The sequence below is a fragment of the Anabrus simplex genome, chromosome 14, assembly GCF_040414725.1.
Source record: "Anabrus simplex isolate iqAnaSimp1 chromosome 14, ASM4041472v1, whole genome shotgun sequence".
NCBI lineage: Eukaryota > Metazoa > Arthropoda > Insecta > Orthoptera > Tettigoniidae > Anabrus > Anabrus simplex.
This window is the reverse complement of record NC_090278.1, coordinates 61,444,199-61,467,426: the sequence shown is the minus strand read 5'-3', so window position 1 is coordinate 61,467,426 and position 23,228 is coordinate 61,444,199. Positions and strand designations below refer to the sequence as shown.

Here is a 23,228-nt window from a genome sequence, read left to right as displayed (position 1 = left end):
GATCTCTTATTTCTGCTATTTAAGATATCATTTCATATCCTTTTTGCAGACTATTCTCCCTAAACAAGCCCCCCACTACTGCCAGCAAAGTGTAACCAAAGAAATACACCCTCTGTACTAAGTAGGACTATAAGTTACATACCAAAAATTTAAGATGTGTAACTGTGTGGTAATACAGTAGTCCCAAAAAACTGACCAAATGCAGACTGTGAATGCCTAAGTTACGAAATTGCTGAGTTTTACGGACATGTGGAAGGTTAAACTAATTTCAGGTTATATTAAAATTAGAACTAAATGAGGCCACAACACTTGTTGCAAATCGAGGATTGTGGCAACGTTTAGTAAATTCACAGAGGCTTCCAGACTGAACGCTGAAAGGCATAACAGTCTATAATGATTATGTATGTAATGTTAAAATTATACACTTCCCCCTTTATCCAATCTAACACATCCAGCTCCAAATCCACAACGGCCTTGTTTTGTTTCCTCTCCTCACACATTTTCACTGGTAAACCGACAACACTAGTCGAAAAATCAAATCGCATCAAAATGGCAGATCCAATCCACCACACGTTAAACTGAAAGAAATTTGTAGCTACAGCACGACATGCAATCTTTCAAATACATTCTTCAATGGAAAATCTGATCCACAGAAATGCCACACAAAAATTGAAAGGAATGCAGTAAAAGAGTAAATGATGCACACTGTCCCACCTTCAGGCGCTCCTACCCGAGGACATAGGTAGGAATTTCCCCATACAAGTCTCTCGTCACCATAAATGTAGTTATAAACTCCAGTTATGTTTTAAAAATGACTGCACGTAAGTCACATGGCTCAATTAAAGTACAGAAATAAAATATGACTAATTTCATGATTTACCCATTAAGCAAAACAGAGAAGAAAGTTTTGTAGGTGTAGAGTTACTGAAAGTTTTCGGGACCCTACTGTACTGAGTACTGTGTTCAATCTAGGCATGCTTTAAACAGCTAGCGATAGTAAATTTTTGAAACTTAATTGGATATTCAGCCAGCCTACCAGAGTGGCAAGCGCTCATTACATGGAAATCATGATCGCCATTGATTTGCATTTAGGACTGTTGCCCACGTGACATTACCTATAAAGTGTTAACCTAGTCTTTTCTTAAACAGTTTCAAAGAAGTTGGAAATTTATAGACCATATTCCTTAGTTTTATACCCCATTAACTACTTTGAAAGATTTCAGAAGTATCATGGCGTCAGAATATTGTCGCGCAAGATTTCTTTTGTCCTCTAGAATGCCAACTTAATTTTATGATCTTTCCTATTTTTAAAACCTCAAATCAAGCTTTCTCCTCTACTACTGTCATTCCACGCCATTTCTCCACGAACAGCTTGGAACATACCACTTAGTGGAGCAGCTTATCTCCTACTCCCAAGTTTTCCCAGCCTAAAATTCACAACATAACATTCCTCACTTGTCTGAAATCACCAGAAAAACACTGAGCTGCTTTCCTTTGGATCCTTCCCACTTTAATCAAGTAATCCTGGTAAAACGAAATGGCATAAGGCTTTTAGTGCCAGGAGTGTCCGAGGACATGTTCAGCTAGCCAGGTGCAGTCTTGATTTGACCCCCGTAGGCGACCTGTGCATCGTGATGGGGATGAAATTAAGACACATACACCCAGCCCCCGTGCCAGCGAAATTCACCAATGATGGTTAAAATTTCCGACCCTGCCTGGAATCGAACCCGGGACCCCTGTGACCAAAGGCCAGCAGGCTAACCATTTAGCCATGGAGCCGGACATTCTAGCAAGGTCCCGAACACATGAACCGTACTCTACCCAGGTTCTTACCAGCAATTTCAGTGCCCTCTCCTTTACATTCTTACTGAAATGGCGTATGGCTTTTAGTGCCGGGAGTGTCCGAAGACATGTTCGGCTCGCCAGGTGCAGGTCTTTCGAGTTGACTCCGTAGGTGACCTGCACGTCGCGATGAGGATGAAATGATGATGAAGACAACACATACACCCAGCCCCCGTGCCATTGGAATTAACCAATTAAGATTAAAATCCCCGACCCAGCCGGGAATCGAACCCGGGACCCTCTGAACCGAAGGCCAGTACGCTGACCGTTCAAGCCAATGAGTCGGACAATCACTGTATGCTCTAGATTATTTATTGATTGGTGTAGTAACAGAATATACTACAGAGAATCAATATCACTGGTTATTATATTATTTTACCATTGAATTCTAATTTTTCTTTATTTATTCAAATATGTTAGAGTTGGACCAGCACACACAAACAACTCTCAAATCAGCTGCTTCACTCTTTCGCTCTTACAAATACTGGCCTAGTTCAAGCATAAGAATCAGCTTGTCAGAACTACCCCAGTTTCTACAAATTATATTAGTGTAATTAAAATTGAGACAGGCTCAATTCAACAGATTTTTTCAAGTACAGACATTACCTAATTGTGCTTTAAAATCAGTTAATCTTATACAGGGATCAGGGATTAATTAGATAATAGCTGCAAATCAGTTATTTCAATGCAAGATTAATTGTTGTCATGTTTATTTACAACAGAAGATGAACAGCACAGAAAACAGAACAGAAAAACTTAATGAGACAATATATGAATCACTCTGAAGAAAAACTCAAGAATTTTTCGCATCAGTTTGCACCCACTCCCATATACGAGACTCCTTACTTCCATGAAGTAATTAACGGTAAATGTTCCGTACCTGGTTCGTGTGCGAGCCAACACGGCACGGCTCCGCACAACTTAGCACGGCTCGGATTATGTCACAGCTGTTACACAAACAACATGGCGCAGCTCGGTTGACATCAGAGCGAGCTAGACAAGGCTTCCAACCTACGAGTCGCAGCATCGCAGAAGTGGTGGTGGTGATTATTGTTTTAAGAGCGCAATTGGTCTAGATATATTAGCTAAAGGAGAAAACACAATTGCTCTGGACTGGGTCCTGCCATGCGGACAGTTAGGATAGGATCTGGACAAGACCATTGGACTGGATAGGTTAGACCATTGGTCTGGACGGTTAGAACCCGGCTAGCGACAAGACCATTGATCTGGATAAGTTAGGTCTGGTTACACGTGCTTTAGGGGCAAGTAAAACGTAGCTTGGTGCCAGAAACTTTCACTTATAGCTCCCTAGCACACGAACCACCGAGAATAGAAGCCTTAATTAATCTGTGGCATTTTAAATAATCCTTGAATTTAACCTGCTCGGTACCCAAAACACAAATATAGTTTATATTGAAATCACATCCAGCACACGCCATTTCTAGTTTCAAACAACCACTATTGCCTTCTTTCGCCGAATGTGGCAACCCTGTGGCTACATTTCATGCGAACCCTATCGGAAAGAATAACATTATTTTCGTCAAAGCCTTTCACAGCTGACTGATGCCAGCCAATAGGGAGAAAGAAAATGGTGGCGATCTCCAGTTTTATTACACTATTTAAATAAAAGTAGCTTTTGGGGTGGGCAGGATGGTCACAAGCAAGCGTCCAGGAAGGATCTCTCCTCTGCTACGTCAGGTACTCTAAAACATCATTTAAAAAATTTTTACAGCCTCAAACTGGGTAAGGAAGTACCACCTAATTAACTTTAAGATATTCAATCAAAAATGCTTGCAGCAAGTGATCATTATCTCCAAAACAACTTGTTTCTTGAATGGCAGTTGTAAAATATAAAATAAAAAAAGGGGTACTGAAAACATTATCGCATAACTAGCCACAAAAACTACCAATGGATGATTTAAATTACCAAATTACATTAAAAAAAGGATGTTCTATACTGATAACAAGAAACTATTCATATAGTTGACAGCATCTCCACTGATAGCAGCAGTAGGAAGTTCATACAAGATTAACCAACTCCAGGGAAAAAGAAAAAAAAACATGAAAACTACAAGAATTTGACCAATCATTTCAACTAAAGCAATGGAACATAGCCATGCTGAAATCTACAATACTGATTTGTATGTACTTGCACAAAACAAATGTTATAAATTCTAAATTCATAACGATACTAACCTTTGTTGCGTAAATGTGGGGGCACGTAGCGGTCGGTTGATTGCTGGCGACCGCCCTGCAAGTCCAGACCAGCAAACTGAAAAAAGGAGATAGCATTATAAAATAGGTTACAATAACCACTCTACCTTCTCCCTTTAGGAAGTGCATTAGAGGAACCTGACTGACAGAACTGTAACTGACATTTGCCACAATAATAATTACACAAGGCAGGCTACTGCCAGTAACATAGCATATAAGGAATAATAACACTGAAGAGATCATCATTACCGTAACTATGAAAGGGAATGAGCGGGGAACTGTAAGACGATACACATTTTTGTCATTTCAGCATACTTCAACCAACACTTGCTCATAAGCCGCCATTAATACGACACGTATAGGCATAAGTTAGCACTGTAGAAATTAACAAGATTACGGACCGACCCTCAGGAATTTGGAAGCTAGACCATAACATACATATAATCTCCCAGTGGCCTAAACAAAACATAAATTGCAATCAGCATGCAGAAAACACAAATCGATAACCGAGCTTTTTAGGCCTACGACCGGACAGGTCTATACAAGCCCTTCAAGCCGTTCAGGAAATACAAATGTCGAGAAGCAGTGTTAATATAAAAATAGTTACATTACCTGCTGCTCTAGACCTGATCCATTTTGGTTGGGTACATTACTCATATTACTACAAATCAAGACGTTTGTTTAGAGAGCTCTTCTTTGAAGCGTCGTCTTTTCAAGAAGATCTCACACAAAGGATAACGACGTTGATTTTGCCAAATACAGATCGACGAGGATGATTAGATCATATTTCTTTTGGGACTTCTTTCCGTGTGCTAGTTTCACATAAATGTGCACAGATGGCAGCATATAGCGGGAAAGTAGGGAAATTGAAAACACTTCTCTTAGTCAAATCATTGAAATTTCAACATATCTCATTCAATGATGATATTAAATTGAAATTAATTATTCCTATTATTCGTATCAAGTCGTATATGTGTAGAGAAAATATGTAACATTATACATCTAGCTTCTTTATAATCATTCGTACGGATGAGTAACGCAATCGATAGTAATATATTGGAAGTCTATCGATTGGCACTTTATTGCATTATTCATATTCAGCGAAAATATTGATTGAAATATTTGTATAGTTTGACGATACGTATTTAAATTTTCACTAAACCAGCCAGGTAAGCACCGAAAATAATTAGGATTACTAGCCCATCTTGACATTCTCCCCAATCAGTCTGGTGCACTTCGAGATATCGCTAAACCATGATTTCGATAGTGCGATCTCCTTCAACTTCTTTGGACGTTTCGGGGTTAGGGTACGTATTGAACATTAGTGAAAATCTGCTGAAATCTTACCCTAAACTTTTCATCTGGAAATTGTAATTGATTCTTGTGTTTTTTTAGTAGCATATTGTTTATATAAATTATTTATTTTCAGTTGCTACTTAGTATTAGTATCCTAAATGTAATGAGACACTGTTCGCATACGGCGACGTGTTATACTTTAGTATGCCTCGTGATTTAATTCTTCTGTGTTTATATTAACAGAGCAGCGGAATTGTTATAACTTTGTTTTGGTGTATGAAAGTGATATTTCTATTTTTTTCTAACCATGTTAGGTTATAAGATGTATTAAATATTTTTCTATACTCTTAGGTTAAGGAAGAATGGGACGTGTAATTCGTGCTCAGCGTAAAGGTGCGGGAAGTGTTTTCCGTTCGCATACCAAACACAGGAAAGGAGCTCCGAGATTGAGGGCATTAGATTTTGCTGAAAGACATGGGTATATCAAGGGAGTTGTTAAGGTAGGTGGTTCGTGTTGTATTGTGATTATGCTGTTGACATATTTCCAGACGTTGTGATGATTTCTTTTCCATGTAAACTGAAGTTCATTGAAGATCTTTAAGAGGCTCTTTCTGAATGTTTGGATGAAGCCTTTAAAAAGCCTTCTCATATGCGGTATTTTATCTTGTTTTAATTTTCCTTCATACTCCTTTTAGGATATTATTCACGATCCAGGTCGAGGTGCGCCCTTGGCTATCGTACACTTCCGTGACCCTTACCGATTTAAGACTCGGAAGGAGCTGTTCATAGCTCCGGAGGGCATGTACACCGGCCAGTTCGTATACTGTGGGAAGAAAGGTGAGTTTATTCTATTGGGCTTACCATAATAATTCTTTGCTTATTCTGACAACTAGCAGCTTGCAAAGGGGTCGGTCAGGTAAAAATGTAGCCCGGTTGTCATGTTATTTGTAATGTTATATTAAATGGGAAGTAAAGAAATCTTACTTGGAGAGCATCTCGGAGGAGAGATGTGATCATTGCGAAGTCCAGGAACCCACTATCCCACCCAAAGAACTGCATTTACTTTTATAACCTAATGAATGTTCCACGCCATTTTCATTTCTACCGAGCTCAATAGCTGCAATTGCTTAAGTGCGGTCAGTATTCGGGAGATAGTAGGTTCTAACCCCACTGTTGGCAGCCTTGAAGATGGTTTTCCATTGTTTCCCAGGTAAAGCTTCCGTACCCGGTGTGCGAAAGTGAGGTTAGACATCCAACATGGCGTGACACGGGCGACGTCACGTAACACTCGGGAGGCTTGCCAACTTACGCATTCTTAGTGACAAGACCAGAGCTTGGCCTGGATTTGCAAAGATAGGTTAGAGCTGCTAAATTACATTTGTTTTCTTGCCGTGCGGGCAGTATGCGCCGCAGCCATAGTTAAGAGCCTCTCGAAGGGAGTGTGGCCCCCGAAGGGGGCCACTGTTCTCATGACAGAGCTTGGCCTGGATTTGCAAACATGATTTGCAAAGATAGGTTAGAGCTGCTGAGCTTGGCCTGGATTTGCAAACATGATTTGCAAAGATAGGTTAGAGCTGCTAAATTACTTTTTTTTTTCTTGCCGTGCGGGCAGTATGCGCCGCGGCCATAGTTAAGAGCCTCTCGAAGGGAGTGTGGCCCCCGAAGGGGGCCACTGTTCTCATGACAGAGCTTGGCCTGGATTTGCAAAGATAGGTTACAGCGAGTTAAAATTCATGGTTCTCTTACTTTTAGCGAATATGGCAGCCCTGTACTTGCACACGATGCGAGCTCTGCCGGAGACATTAGAAAGCTTGTCCGGCGAATAGGAACTCTTCGCGAATATTAGCCGGCCAATAGGAACACAGCACATGGTCGCTATCATCTCATTTACACAGTCTCGGTTTTAATTCTTCTATATAAGTAAGAATACTTTTTGGGGCGGGATGGTGGGTTTCTAGCAAGCATGAAGGATGGATCTCTCCTTTCTGCTACTTAAGGTATCGTTGCACTTCATTCTTATATGATTTTTATCATCCCTAAGTCTGCACACCGGGTACGGAAGCGGCACCGTTTCCCATTTTCATACTAGGCAAATGCTGGGGCTGTACCTTAATTAAGGCCACTGCCACTTCCTTCCCATTCCTAGGCCTTTCCTGTCCCATCGTCACCGTAAGACCTATCTGTGTCGGCACGATGTAAAGCAACTAGCAAAAAAAGAAAATTCATTTCTGAAGTAGCTATTTGCATCCCTGTTGGCTAATGTGATGTCAATGCAGTCAATAATGTTAATCATAATCCGTTACCAACCCCAGCACAAGAAAATGTAACATGTTAAAGAAACGATGTACAATACACAACTGCAATAAAGATATGTGAAACTTACCTCAATTTCATATAAGCTCAAATTAGAGCCTTCAAAGGAGGTCTTTTTTCTAGCACTAACAAACGATGTACATTGCATATCACGTGTGAGTAGTCGACATCGAAAGCTTATTTGTTCAACTCTTTTGCCACACTTAATCACGCGCAATGGAACATCACGTCCACAGTTTTCACAAACTGTTTTATTGGATAGCAAAGTGTGACGTTCATGGAACTCCGCTAAATCATTTAAATTGCTTTTATATGTTATAGCGAATTCAGAAGCACTAATAACGCAAGCACTGCAGGCAGTCATTTTTCCATTCAATGAATAAGGAATCAACAATGCCCAAGGAACTTATATTGGACTAAATGGTCTTGTCCAGATCCTATTCTTAACCATCCGCACGGCAAGAACTTTCTTGACCGGGCGAGTTGGCCGTGCGTGTAGAGGCGCGCGGCTGTGAGCTTGCATCCGGGAGATAGTAGGTTCGAATCCCACTATCGGCAGCCCTGAAAATGGTTTTCCGTGGTTTCCCATTTTCACATCAGGCAAATGCTGGGGCTGTACCTTAATTAAGGCCACGGCCGCTTCCTTCCAACTCCTAGGCCTTTCCTATCCCATCGTCGCCATAAGACCTATCTGTGTCGGTGCGACGTAAAGCCCCTAGCAAAAAAAAGCAGAACTTTCTTGAGGTCCAGGGCTAGCACCAACGAATAGGAGTGCTATGTCTGTGAATTCTTATTATCTTTGTCAATATGACTAGTTCCTAAGTACAGAGGTTGTCAGCACTGAGCACCAAAATCTTGACAGCCGGGCTAAAGTATTAATGTCGGTCAGTTACTGTGGTATTCTGTACACACCTTTCACTATAATTGATGAAAAATGGAGTATCATTTTTTCTTCCTCAGCCCAGAGTTTTTAACATTATAATGAAGCAAAAATAATGCAAGTCTTTCTTGGAATTCCTTTTAGAGGAGAGATGTTTTTATTGCAATGTCTAGGAACCCACCATCCCGCCCCCAGAAGTACATTTACTTTTATAACCTAATAAGAGCAGCACCCGCCATCAGCCACAGCGAAAGTAACTACTTGCATTCTCATTCGTCATCGTGAATAGAATGTGACTTCATTGGTGCCGCTTCTCTACCCGGTGTGCAGACTTGGGGATGATAAAAATCATATAAGAATGATGTACAACAGTACCTTAAGTAGTAGAAAGGAGAGATCCTTCCTTCATGCTTGCCAGAAACTCACCGTCCTGCCCCAAGAAGTATTCTTACTTATACAGAATTAAAACAGACTGTTTAAATGAGCTGATTGTGACCATGTGCTGTGTTCCTGTTGGCCGGCCATTGTTTGCGATGAGTTCCTATTCGCCGGAAAAGCTTTCTCCGACAGAGCTCGCATCGTGTGCAAGTACAGGGCTGCCATATTTGCTAAAAGTAAGAGAGACCGGGCAAGTTTGCCGTGTGCGTAGAGGCGCGCGGCTGTGAGCTTGCATCCGGGAGATAGTAGGTTCGAATCCCACTATCGGCAGCCCTGGAGGTGGTTTTCCGTGGTTTCCCATTTTCGCACCAGGCAAATGCTGGGGCTGTACCTTAATTAAGGCCACGGCCGCTTCCTTCCAATTCCTAGGCCTTTCCTATCCCATCGTCGCCATAAGACCTATCTGTGTCGGTGCGACGTGAAGCCCCTAGCAAAAAAAAAAGTAAGAGAACCATGAATTTCAAACATTCCAGATTGTAGAAATGAGTGTATTCACTCCAGTCTGTAACACAACTTTGCCAAAATATATATATGAATTATACCTTAAAATGCTTGTAGAAGGGAGATGTGTTCATTACCAATGCCAGGGACCCACCCAGGCAGCCCAAAACTGCACATTTACTTTTATAACCTAATGGAAGATTTCATTCACTGACATGATGTCATTCCCAGAATTCCTAACTCGCAGCTCCCATTACCAAACTGCGAAAAATAAGAACACGGTGTTACTTCGCCTGTCAAGAAAAAAGAAAATGTAGCTCTCACCTATCCTTGCAAATCCAGGCCAAGCTCCGTCGTGAGAACAGTGGGCCTGTTCAGGGGTCATATTCCCTTCGAGAGGCTTAACTATCGCCACGGCGCATACTGCCTGCATGGCAAGAAAAAAATGTAATTTACTAGTATCGTACAATGTCGTTACAATTCGCAGATCGCTGGTAGATGCTCCTATCGGCAATCTAGTGAATGAGAAAGAAAAGAGCATCACCCGCCGCAGAGCGTCCGAGCCCAATTGTCTTGTCACTAAGAATACGTAAGTTGGCAAGCCTCCCGAGTGTTACGTGACTTCGCCCGAGTCACGCCATTTTGGATGTCTAACCTTACTTTTGCACACCGGGTATGGAAGCTTTACGACGTCATTGCCTTCAGTGCGATTAACACATTGTGTTACCGACCCCGGCTGAATAAAAGCACAAAGAAAAAACACCATGTGAAGGAAACTATGTGAAATACACAACGTCAGTAATTTAATACTGACGTTAAATGGTCTTGTCCAGGTTCTGTCCGCACGTCCAGACTAGTCGTGTTTCCACACGAAACTGGAGGCTTAGGGATGCTTTGCGGCCTCTAACCGTCCAGACCAATGGTCTTCTCCACTGCAAGAATCCTAACTGTCCAGACCAATCGTCTTGTGCACGGCAAGAATCCTAACCTCCAGACCAATTGTGTTTCCTCACGAAACTAGGGGCCTATGGCCGCTTCGCGGCTTCTAACCGTCCAGACCAAGGGTCTTGTCCAGATCATATCCTAACCGCCCGCACGGCAAGAATCAATCCAGACCAAAGGTCTAACCAATGTAACAGTAATCACCACCACTAGCTATGAAAGTACCACTTGTTAGTTCCTAGCACTGAGCACCTCTTGACAGCATCCTTCCCGAGCGTGTAAACAAATAACAGCCGTTCCGCACGCAGCTGAATGTAGCGAGTGCTGGGCTGCGGAAAGTAAAATTATAATGAAAAAGGGTTTGTGCCTTTCTTCGCCTTTGCTGTTTTCTGCATGCTTCAGAGTTGACGTTATTACGTTAGTGAGACCAGTTGTATTTGTTTTGGGGAATTATAAGTCTCATTTGGCTACGCTTAAATAGCTCGTTCGTATTTGTAGGAAAGAGAAAATCATGACAAAAATGACTACGTGAACAACTGATCTGGCACCTGGGCGACAGCCCTGAATTTAGATCAGCAGCAAGTACAATTGGAACTTTGAAAGTGACTTGTTTAGGCAGGTGCCGGATGTTCTTAGGATTTGGGACCTAACTATCCAACGGTCTTATTATAGTTCCACTTTTCTAGCTAGTTTGCGTTTTTACAAAGGTGAAAATCGCAAAAAAAGAATGACGTGAAACAATACTTATCATTAGTTCAGACCGCGAGCCACCATGTACACAGACGCGTAACAACTGTTGTTTGTTTACTCGCTCGCGGCCTTCTCGGAAAGGACGTTAGGTACTATGCTTCGATTGTTCCTCGTTCTTGCCGTGCGGACGGTTAGGAGAGCATCTGGACAAGACGATTGGTCTGGAATTTTTCAGATTCCTGTCAGCCCAGTACTTCTTCATTCTCTCTGATCTTATCCTTCTTTCTTCATCAGAAATCACCCTTCCTATTGTCTTTTTGTTGATTCTGGTTTGCTTGTATGTGAGGTTCCTTATTTTGTTTGTTTTGTTTCATAGTTCTTCCATTGTAATTTGTAGTTCCTCCATATCTTCCTTGATTTCTGTAATCCACTCTATGTTGCACTTACTATTCCATAATTTTTTTATTATTCTCCTGATGATCCTGTTCTCTGGTGTCCTGATTAGATGTCCAAAAAATGAAATGCGTTTCTTCCTGATTGTGCTCATTACTGGTGCTATTTCCTTGTAGACTGTTTCATTAGAAGCTACTCTTCAGTGTCCATCTTTTTGGTGTGATTTGTTGATGCACGTCCTAATGACTCTTCTCTATCTTGAGTATTTTGTCTATTTGTGCAGTGTTAGTTGTTTTGAAGATAGTTTCACTTGCGTATGTTATTTCTGGTTGAGTGGCTGTTTTGTAGTGTTTTAATTTTGTTGCTATTGACAGGTCCTTTTTGTTGTAGGTATTCTCGGTGATATATTGTGCTCTGGTCATTTTATTTATTCTGTTATGCCATGCTGGCTTTTTATTGAGGTTATTTGTTATGATTTCTCCAAGATATTTAAATTTATCTACAATTTTGTTTTCTTGGTTTCCTATGGCAATTTTGTTCATGAGTGGTGGGCAGTAAACATGATTACTGTCTTTTCAAAAGATATTCCAAGACCAATTTTCTGTGTTGTTTCCTATAGTGATATAACTTGTCTGGTTTCCTGAATATTGTTGGACAAGAGAGCAAGGTCATCGGCAAATCCTAGGCAATTTAAACTTTTTTGGGTCTTCTAATTTGAATTTTCTTTGGGTTAATCTTGTACCATTCCCTCATTATATATTCCAAGGCGCAGTTGAACGGCAGTGGTGACAAGCAATCTCCTTGTCTTTTAAATCTGTTTTTATGATGAATGGCTCAGAGAATTCCCCTCTGAACTTGACTTTTGATTTAGTGTTGGTTAAGGTGAGTTCTATCAATTTGATTCATTTGGGATGGAGCTCGAAATTTCTTAAAATTCTCAACATTGAAGGTCTATGGCTACAGTCGTAAGCTTTTTTGAAGTCCACGAAGATTATTGCAAGAGGTTTGTTTGGCTAATTTTAGAGTGATGATTTGTTCTGCACAGTTTCTCCAAGGTCTGAAGCCTCCGTGGTATATTCACCTAATTCTTCCTCTAGTTGCTCTTTGATCCTCTTGTATAGGATTCTGGAGAAAATCTTGCATATGCAGTGTAAGAGAGAGATACCTCTGTAATTATCTGGATTGCTTTTATCTCCTTTTTTGTGGAGTGGGTGGATTATGGCTGTGGTCCATTGTTTGGGGAACTTTTTTGTTATCTAGATTTTTGTTAGGGCCATGTGTAAGGATGTTCGAACTGTATCACAGGCATATTTCCACATTTCTGCGAAAACTTGGTATCTCTGCATGCCTTATCATTTTTCAACTCTCCGAATGTTGTTTCCACCTCTTGGATTGTTGGGGGGTTTGTGAGATCAGGCGGAGTTTTGATGGGCATCTGTATTAATTGCTAAACGTGAGGATGATTATTATAGTTATGGCATCCAGCAACAATCACTTCTTATTTCTACCATTATCGCAATATACTTGTACTTTGGAGGTACGAAGGTAAAACAACTGGATTTTGGGGGTATGCCGACCAAGAAGTTTGAATATTACTGCTCTACGTTACTTTAGGTATCATATCACGTAATTTTTCTGTGGTTTTTCACCTGTGATTGATTGAACGTCCTGAAATGTCACACGATTCATGATGTTAGGTTATGAAGGTAAATATATTTCTGGGGGACAGGGGCATCTCCAGTTTGGCAAAGTCGAAATAAATAAAGAGATAAAACCTTACATTTAACCTTATAGTTTGCCTGTTTTAGCAGTTCTACAGTATCTTAACTTGGCAGGGAAATGGTTAATAAGATTGTGTATAGCAAGGTGATTCATTTAACCTGTTTAGTGCACAGTATACACGATATTTTTAAACAGTAAGGAGTATTTTTACAAAAGTGAACAGAGTAATAGCATCCGAGGAGAAGTGTTCATTAGAACACCCAGTGGTGCGAGTTAAATTCAAACTGTGGCTGCTAATTTGTCGCTTCCTCCACTGGCAGTGTCCACCAGTGCAGGTACTTTGCTTATAAAATCGTCCTCAAAAAGCTAAACAAAGATGATGAGTCTTTAAAAGCTGTGTGTGCAAAGGGGTTTCAAGGAGACTGGTACACATTAAATCTTTGTTTTCTTCAAAAGAAAGGTATACAACTTTCATCGCTGCAGAACATCCTTGAAGTCTGTTAGAAGTTAGAGAATTTGCCCGGGGGGCCCAGGAAACAAGTTCCATATGTCCTGCACATGAACTGTCTGTGTGTGTTTGTGTAGGTGTGCTGAGAGTGAAATTTACTTTTTACACCTGTAAAGCGTATTTATGTACTCTGGTAGCGGTATAAGACAAAACAATCAGTGCTATGAAAGGTTCCGAAGTGACCTTTTCTTCCACTCTTTAATCACATATTTTCAACTTTTCAAGTGCATGAATAAAATACATATTTCTGAAAAGTTGCACACAAATTATCCGAGCCATGGCTATGAGGGTATATAGGGGTTGTAGTGCGGGTGTACAGAAGAGGGCATATAGGCCTAAGTCTCTGGTAAGATCCCAGTTAGAGTATGGTTCCAATATATGGAGCCTACACTAGGATAACTTCATGCAAGAACTGGAGATCCAAAGGAAACCAGCATGATTTGTTCCTAGGGATTTCTGACAAAACAGTTGCGTTACAACAATGTTGCAAATTTCGCGCTGGGAAGATTTGGCAGAAAGGAGACTAGCTGCTTGACTAAGTGGTGTGTGATGTAAAATACCATGGTTGGTTGTTGGGTCCCCCCTGTCAATATTTATTATAAAATTTGTAAATTTACATAATTATGACTCCAGCCGTGGTATATTTCATGAGCTTAGTCAATGCGAATAAATCCTAGACCAAAAATGGTCAAATTTATTGATTTTAAGTGGTATTTTCTGAGCCGTCAGTGGAGTGCTGGTGTGGAATGACATTAGTAGACAAATAAGTTTGATTGGTTCTTCTGATGATAAAAAAGATCATAGTTGGAATTCAGGAGGGTAAATTGGGCAAGTGTCTATTTATAGGTAGAGGAATTAGGGGTTGGAATAATTTTTCCCAAGAAAATTTTCGATAAATTTTCAAGTTCTTCGAAGTTGTTTCAGAAAATACCAGGTAAAGAATTGGTAAGGAATCTGCCTTCTGAGCAACAACCCTAAATGTAGATCAATGTTTGGTTTATTTCATCTATTTATTTTATTAATTTATTTACTTATTTTTTATTTTTCTAGCCAACCTTCAGATTGGAAATGTGATGCCAGTTGGAACTATGCCTGAGGGAACAATTGTGTGCAATTTGGAGGAGAAGACCGGGGACCGTGGTCGTCTGGCCCGTGCTTCAGGCAACTATGCCACAGTGATTGCACATAACCCCGACACTAAGAAGACTAGGGTGAAACTTCCATCCGGAGCAAAGAAAGTAATGCCTTCTAACAACAGAGCTATGGTTGGTGAGTAACCTTACTGGATTGTTTTTACTTTGTATTTTCATCATTTTATTAGAAGTTGAATGTATGCTGTTTTCACTTTGATTATCCTAGAAATGGTAGATTTTAAATCACAATAACTACAAAGTGGGATCATATGCTGTAAATATTAAGTGTATTTCATGTTCAAAAGAGTGTGTGGTTGTGGGGGTTTGTTATCTGCAATAAAATGTTCATGCATATGCAAAATGTGAGTGAAATACCATTTTAATGCGACATGAGTGTGTATGACAAGTACCCCATAATTTAACATCCAGGTGTACTTTTATGTGGTTATGATTACATTCACAAACACATAAACAACTCTTTTTAAGAAGAATTCCAAAGTTGGCTGCTTGCAGATGTTATTAGTAGATAAGGGAATTATAGTCACTAAAAACAGTTAAAATAGGCAGGCATATAGGCTCTTAAAATAGCCAAAATAAGCTTTTAAATAAGCACTCACATGTAAAATAGGTATGAAAAAATAAAAGGAATCTACAGGCAACGTTTCAATGTTTTCCGGTAACAGTCTTGTTCTCTCATGCATAATGTTTTTGTACGAAGAGAAGGATCTCTCTACTTCATATGAAGTGATTGGACAAAACTTCAATGAAGTCACTTCATCTTGTTTTATTTCGCTGACAGCGGGTGCCTTCCCAGAGGTTTGGTTAAAACTTCCCCTGACTTCTTCCACAAGCCTAAATGACTCCACCAGGGGCATGCCTCTATTCTCCAACTTTTTGATTGCTCCCGGCAGCTTGTTGAAATTTGAAGATGCTCCGGTTTATGCAGGGGCATATTAGCTCCCAACATTGCAGTGCATTGGTGTGAAGAAAATGGTTGTTGGTCACTGCTCAAAGTGGATTGGTAAAAAGGCTGCGTTGATACATATTTCTGTACTCGTATCAGATGCATCGCAGTATTCCTAAGTTGATATATGTGGTATTTTTCTCACATTTGATCTGAAAAATAATAAAATTGACATAAATTACATTGTCCCTATATCTTAAATTTCTACAGTTGGGCTAATTGGCAATAATGCTTAGTATATATCACACATTTGTTTCATAAAAAAGACTATTAGAGATAATATTTCTAGAAGTACAAATTTTTAAAGTAGGAACAAGGGAATTAGTAATTTACATGGAAATATATCCTCAAGGATTTTCAGTTATAATTTGGCAGTGTCGTGTCGAGTTCACCGGGTAAAAGATATAATAAAAATTACATGAAACGATACTGGAATAGCGTAGAGGCACTGGGTTTGGTCATCTGTGTCAGCTGTCATGAAGACTATTTTTCTGTTGCCTGCAGTAGATCCTGCATCATGTGTACCCAGAAGGCCACCACCCTCGTTGAAAATTAAAACAAAACGTGTAATTTGAAATTGTCGTGATATGCGCGCATAACCTTATTTTTGTTGCAATTTAACAGGACTAGAGGGGATCCTAGAGGCTTGTTAACCTGGAGCTGATGCCCCTCGGACTCTATTTTCTTTCCCCCCCCCCCAAAGCACAACGGTTACTAACCGGACCTCACCAATCTAGACCAACGGTCTTTTCGCTGGCCTGGTCTTGTAAAGATCTTGGCAACCTTTTAAAACGCACTGTAGCATCGTCGTAGCCGAGCTACATTGGATCTGCGATCTGTGTCTCCCGAAGGCTTAGCGGAGGTGTAATAGAATTCACGATATTTTAAAGGGAGTTTTAAAAATTGTGTTTCAGTTGTAAATCTCTACTTTCATAGGAAATTAATCGCAGTTCAAAATACCGATTTAATTTTCATCCATTATGTGACAAGAGACCACCGGCATTCTAACTCCTCGTTCAGTAATTTAATGATTACAGTGGAACCTCGATTCTCCATGTTTGGAGGGACCATGGAAAAAAATGTACAACACGGGAAAACGGAAAATTCGGGAATGAATGAACCATCAACAATTTGGCTAAACATCACAAAAATGAAATATGTATATTTAAGACCCCTAAACCAAACCAAACTACAGCCCCGATGGACCTTCCGCCTACCAAGCGACCATCCTCAGTCCGGAGGCCTGTAGATAACGAGGTGACGCATGGTCAGTGTGATGAATCCTCTTGGCCGTTATTCCGGGCTCTCTAGACTGGGGCCGCCATCTCGCCATTCAATAGCTCCTCAATTAAAGGTAATCGTAGAATGAATGAACCTGGAACCAGCCCTCATATCAAGGTAAAAATGCCTGACCTGGCCGGTAGTCGAACCGGGGCCCTCCGGGTGAGAGGCAGGCAAGTTAGATCGCGGGGCCGGCTTCAAACATTAATTACCAGTACGCGACCTACAAATCTCGAAACTTTACATTCAGTTTTACCGGGGAAACTTCGTCAGTTTTGATATGAAAACTTCTTTCAGTTCAGCAACTTTGATCAGTCAAACTCTTCGAAAAATCTAATACTCGTAACAGCAAATCAAACAATCGACCACAAGTGGTTTTTAATTCTCTAATCGAATAAATAAAGCCCATTAGTTATAAAAGCGCCCAACATGATGGCGAAATCCTCTTTTTTTATCTTCCATTGTAATTTGGTCACCGGTATACTGTTCATAGCCAGTTTATGGAAATCTTGTACCGCGTAAATTAGGCCTACATCAGCTTTTCAAGGTTTTGTTGAACTCGAGAATATGGTTTCGAATTGTTTCCAATGTAAGCATCACTCTTCAAGTTCTCGAATGCATTAAATTCAATTCTGCCAGTCACTAATCACAATCGAATTGGGAAGAGAAAAAATATCATTGACACTTCCGAAATTACGATTATTCGCAACCTTGAGCTCAGCTGGAAAGTGCGCTCACTGTATAAGTCGGTACGAGTCCGAAATGATACAAAGCTTTAAATGTAACGTGCGCAAATAAAACGTCTGCGTTTTTTACAACATTTTAACACAAAAATGTGAAATTCCCAGTCTTATATTAGGACAAAAACAGTAATAGGCAATCCCAAAACCTCCCATGGCTTTGTGTATGTAAGATGCAACGTCTGTTCTGGTCTCAATAACATAATCGTGTACGATAATATTAAAATACTACTGTAAATTTGTGTTAATTTAGGAGCAGTTTCGATTCCTGCCTGAAAGCCCAGTGAATATACACTCGAAAAAAGTTACAAAAATATAAACATCTAACCCTGGACATAATGTAGTAGACGTTTTGCAAGTGCGAACATTTGACGAAATTCGTTCCGTCTTCAAGTAGAGCTGTCAAAATGCGCTCTGTCTCCTTCCAATTGTTTTGGACACACTCTGCTTTATGATTTCCATGGATTCTCTAAACAATACCACCCAAATGCGATGCTAAGATGGTCGCTTATGCAAGTTCGCCGCGATCGGTTTTCCAGTATAGTACTTCCTCAAATTACCACAAGGACAAGGTGTTAACACCAAGATCCGTAAGTATGCCGTAGCCGTCCTTTCATGAGATGCAGTTTTTTGAAAAACGCATGATCGAGGATTTAGCGTTGATGGGACTGAAATTTCTGGTCGGTTGGTCCGGGAAATCGTTTATTCGAGGAACGCATAATGCAGGATATTTACGTGATCTAATTAGGATGCTCGCGGGACCACATAATTTGAACTGATAATACGAGAAAACGCAGTTTCCGGGAACGTATAATCGAGGTTCTACTGTATTTACATTTTAGCAATATAAATTATTGAAGGTTCACGACTAATACAGCATTGCAACAAAAAACTTGCCACAATACATAAATGAATAGGCCTATATATGCAACAATGAAATGCGACCATAGTTCTCAATCACAAAAAAAATATAAAAGGAACAAACGAGTTTACCTCCTTACAGCAAGCTTGACAGACTACCCTTCCATCCGTAGTGAAATTGGGATCCCATGTGATCCACTGCTTCAGCCAGTAGGACTGCGACGATTTTTCTTTGGGCATTGACGCAAACACACTTCTTCTACTGCTTCTTCTTCCACTTCACAATAAAAACCAACACGTTCTGATCATAAAGTGTACACATACAACAGTTTGCATCGAAAGGGAGGTACAGGGTATGTGGGTTGTGCAACATAGTTCGACGTTGACTGGTTCTTGCATATGTCTTACGAGGTTGGAGGGGTTGAAGACTTCGAGGTCAAATTGTTCCTTATTTCTCCTGATGGAAAATTCCTAGAACTTTTTCTGGTGACTTCTGAGAATTTCCATTTTTGATCGTGGGGTAAACAGATGTTGTGGAAGGAGAATATAATTCCGTCGAGCCCACTAGCTACAATATAATGCACTGGAAAAAATAACTTTTTTAAAAATACAGTCAAAAGGCATCAAATGGTCAATTATACTCCAAATGGCACAAACCCCTGAAATATGCGTTTGTAGGCACAATAAAACCAATGAAATATAGCTAAAAAGACCCTAAAACGGATTTATATCTCAAGAGCCTACGTTTCTGAACACAGGAATAAAATAGGCAAATTCCCATCTCAATAGCAGTAGTATTAAACTACTGTCCACTATTTGCTAAGCCAATCTGGGCACATATTAACAGTGTGGGTGGAGAACGATTTCCCAGCAATTTTAACATCTAATTCTCCATTCAAAAACATCACTTCCATTGTAAAACGCTAACATTAATAACACTAGAAGAGGTTAGATTTAATTTTTTAAATGTTAGAAAGTATTGGTTCTAAACAGCTAAAATCTACCATCTCTAGGTATTGTGATCTGAAACTAGGATGACAGAAACACACACAAGTAACTCAATACTGTTTAATGTATATTCTGCAGTTTGCAAATGACATTCATTACACTTGTTTTAAGTATATTATTTACGTTTAACGGACTGAGTGGCTCAGATGGTTGAGGCACTGGCCTTCTGACCCCAAGGTGGCAGGTTCGATCCGGGCTCAGTCCGGTGGTTTTGAAGGTACTCAAATACGTTGGCCTCGTGTCGGTTACTGGCACGTAAAAAAACTGCGGGACTAAATTCCAGCACCTCGGCGTCACCGAAAACCATAAGAGTAGTTAGTGGGTCCTTCTATTCAGAGGGTCCCATGTTTTATTCCCAACTGGGGATTTTTAGCCACATTTGATTAATTGCTCAGGCTGGGTATCCGCTCGCTCTCTCTCTCTCTCTCTCTCTGACTTGATTTGACACTTGTTTGTTCCTTTCCTATACTTACGTAATGTGCATCTTCATTTACATGCAGCACACCAAACTACCAACCACCACAGAAGCACTCAGCAATGAATACATCGCTCCGCATGGGGTTAGCTTGTGGGAGGATATCCTGTCTTAAAAATTGGCTTAATCTCCATTAATGCCAGCCCCGAATTATTGGAGAAATGCCAGAAAGGGAAACAACAGAAGTTGGATGTAATTGGGCTGAAGCTATGTGCACACAGAGCTGAATCAGCTTTCTCCACTAAATTGTAGATGCAGTGTGGCTTGCCATATACAGCCAAAACTGGTTAGGACGTTTTTGTGGGGAGAGAAAAAATGTCATAATGATGGAATGTGCCAAAAAAATGTAAAAATTACACTTTTAAATTTAAGGGTAGGTTTGAACATAAAAGTAATTGTGATGAAAAAAAGGAAACAAATGTTTACAATTATGATTAATGAAATATATCAAGACATAATGTATTTTAAGAACACCAACATAGTAAATCATCCAGGAAAAACATTCTTAGAGGCGCGAGCAATACGAGTCGCCTACAATTATGTTTAAAGTTAATGTAGGGGTGTCCAACGTGTGGGCGATTTGCACACATTTCATGTGTGGATTAGCATTAGTTTTCTCAGTAAACTTTCATTTTTCATTATTTGTACTCTCTCGCTTTCTTCTTCTCCATAACTGAATGTCCTTCAAACCTAATTTATGTACATTGTTCCACAGTCTACTTACAAACGTAAAATTAAGCACCAACACATCACACGAGCTACTGTTGCATGATCCAAACAAACACATGCCCATATCAAAGACTGCTTTGAGACTGGCGCTCCCTGCAGCTTAAGGCCGACACGCTCGGGTTGTGAAATTGTTCTCTACCAAATCCTTACCAAGGCCAGTCATCACTGGTGCATTGTGTGCCCGTTCAGCAATGCGTGAGGGATGTTGACCTTTTCTTTCATTATTAGTAGGCTCTACATTTAGAAAGTTGATGGATTTAGCAATACATAGTCTTCTAACAATATTTGTAGGAACTCCAGATATCATGATGATTTCTAGATTTCACCTACCTCTGAATGGGTTGTGAAGATCATCATCTAGAGGCTCTTTCTGAGTATCTGGAAAAGTTTGGAAGTTAAATCATTTCGGAATTGAGATCAGCTTGTTAACAACTACTTTCTTTGTATTCCAGGTATTGTTGCTGGAGGTGGTCGTATTGATAAGCCCATCTTAAAGGCAGGACGAGCATACCACAAATATAAGGCCAAGCGTAACTGCTGGCCTAAGGTTCGTGGTGTGGCTATGAACCCTGTGGAGCATCCTCATGGAGGTGGTAACCACCAGCATATTGGTAAAGCATCCACTGTCAAGAGAGGCACCAGCGCTGGTAGGAAGATTGGTCTGATCGCTGCCAGAAGAACCGGTAGGATCCGTGGTGGCAAGACTGACACCAAGAAGGGCGACGATTAGACAGCTGGAATGTAATGTGATGTTAATAATAAATAACGTATATCGTGACCATATTCCCTTGTATATATATTTTTTTTTTTTTTTTTAAATAGCATTCCTCGCATTATATTTTTTCTCCTACATTCATCACTTGTGTTAGAGTATTATTAATTTCTCTGGAGTCTGCTCAGCGGCTATTCAAATTTCCCCTCTTGGTTTTTATATTGTAAGATTGTTTTATTGCACCAAGTCATAGAGCACCCTTCAACCCTAATCACCTATTGGGCTTGCTGAAAGTATCTTTGTTCTTGAATATCCAGATTTTGTACAGTTCAATTGATATCATTTTTAATGAAATGAGAGAAAACAATACAATAATAATAATAATCATATGACCTCAGCTACCATGTGCAGACATTTTGATTTGATGCCATCTGGCTGTCTGCTCGTCAATTTCGACGTTCCGTTTTACACAAGACGCCTGTTGATCTGGGAGGCCACAATCTCATCTATTACGAACAACAACAAGGGAGCAATTGATGAGGCCCTACAGTTCTGATCTGTCCCCATGCAATCATCACGCCTTTGGTCCCCTCAAAAAGGCCTTGAAGAGTCGACTCTTCCTGGAGGATGTGCAGCAGACGGTTACGGACTTCTTCACACAGCAGGACACGGGGATTTTCAACCTGGTGCATCGGTTGGATGAGTCACTCAATGCTCACGACGATATTGCTTGATTGACATCCTGATTCAGGACTGTACGGCCGTCGAACGGAAACTTTTTGATCTCCTCCTTATAATACATTTAGAACAATTAATTATTTTACATCATTACTGTTGTCGTCTGACGAGAAGATGCGGGGTAAGAGTGCAAGGGGTAAGCATGGCTACAGTGCATGCGGCTGTCTCAAGGTCTGACAATTAACATCAGCCCAGACCATGGTGACTCTTGGGAATTGAGGTGCTGTCGTGAAGTTTTCAAAGTGGTAGTGCAATTGCTCCTTAGTTACCTACAAGCTGCCGCGAATTCTCATCAGACGCAGACAGTAGCAATCATATGTTCTTTTCAGAGAGAGAAAATCCGCAAGGGATAGCGGCCCTAGAAGAAGGGATACTGCACAGTAACAGCATCAAATTAGTAGTAATGTACTTAATGCCATTCCAATTTTCACACTGTGTATGGGATAAAATGAGCTTAGGCCTATATATTTTTTTATTATTTTGAAATTCCCCTGTTGTATAGCTATCCCCGACGTGGAACATTCCATCTTTCTTTGCATGTGCCATATAAATGGTGATTTACCATTGACAATGAATTACATCTAAACAGATATCTTTTAAAAACGAAACAGGAGTACCAATGACTACAGCAATTCTAACATCATTTTGCAACTAATTTTTTTTTACCACAATGCTAAGAAGATAAATTATTTCGAAAATGTATTTTATTTCTTGCCACTATTTTAAGATTTCCTTGATCCAACTAATGCATAGTGGGGTAGGTATTTGCACGCAAGTGTTGGTCAGTATATAAATTATGTTCTTACAAAGTGTAAAATGTTTCCAAAACTTTTAAGGACATTTTTTCTCAAAATTTAAACACTTACAGAAAAGGGATAAGGGTTTTATAGAATTATGGTCATGGTCAA

General features: G+C 40.2%; 2 protein-coding genes across 5 annotated transcripts in view; one reads left to right on the top strand and one right to left on the bottom strand.

Moving 5' to 3' along the window:
* Positions 1-4,796, bottom strand: part of bel (ATP-dependent RNA helicase bel) — a 173,206-nt gene extending 168,410 nt beyond the window's left edge. For all 3 annotated transcript variants that reach the window (XM_067157812.2, XM_067157813.2, XM_067157814.2), the window contains exons 1-2: positions 4,669-4,796; positions 4,039-4,114 (exon numbers count right to left, since the gene is read on the bottom strand). In XM_067157812.2, coding sequence (XP_067013913.1) covers positions 4,039-4,114; positions 4,669-4,713 — 121 coding nt within the window. In that variant the 5' untranslated portion in view covers positions 4,714-4,796. The remainder of the gene's footprint in view (positions 1-4,038; positions 4,115-4,668) is intronic.
* A 490-nt stretch (positions 4,797-5,286) lies between these two features.
* Positions 5,287-21,653, top strand: RpL8 (ribosomal protein L8). Of its 2 annotated transcripts, none has more exons than XM_067158384.2 (5): positions 5,287-5,363; positions 5,704-5,852; positions 6,048-6,189; positions 14,730-14,948; positions 21,323-21,653. In XM_067158384.2, the coding sequence occupies exons 2-5, from the start codon at positions 5,715-5,717 to the stop codon at positions 21,598-21,600; spliced, it is 777 nt and encodes a 258-aa protein (XP_067014485.1). In that variant the 5' UTR covers positions 5,287-5,363; positions 5,704-5,714; the 3' UTR covers positions 21,601-21,653. The 2 variants fall into 2 exon arrangements, with proteins under 2 accessions (XP_067014485.1, XP_067014486.1); XM_067158385.2 differs by lacking the exon at positions 5,287-5,363 and adding an exon at positions 5,365-5,426.
* The last annotated feature ends 1,575 nt before the right edge of the window (positions 21,654-23,228 follow it).

Excerpts from the sequence above, each read along its gene's own strand:
- RpL8 (XM_067158384.2), top strand. The coding sequence starts at position 5,715 with ATGGGACGTGTAATTCGTGCTCAGCGTAAAGGTGCGGGAAGTGTTTTC. Across the intron at positions 5,853-6,047 it reads ATATCAAGGGAGTTGTTAAG|GATATTATTCACGATCCAGG; the intron begins GTAGGTGGTTCG and ends TACTCCTTTTAG. Across the intron at positions 14,949-21,322 it reads TAACAACAGAGCTATGGTTG|GTATTGTTGCTGGAGGTGGT; the intron begins GTGAGTAACCTT and ends TTTGTATTCCAG.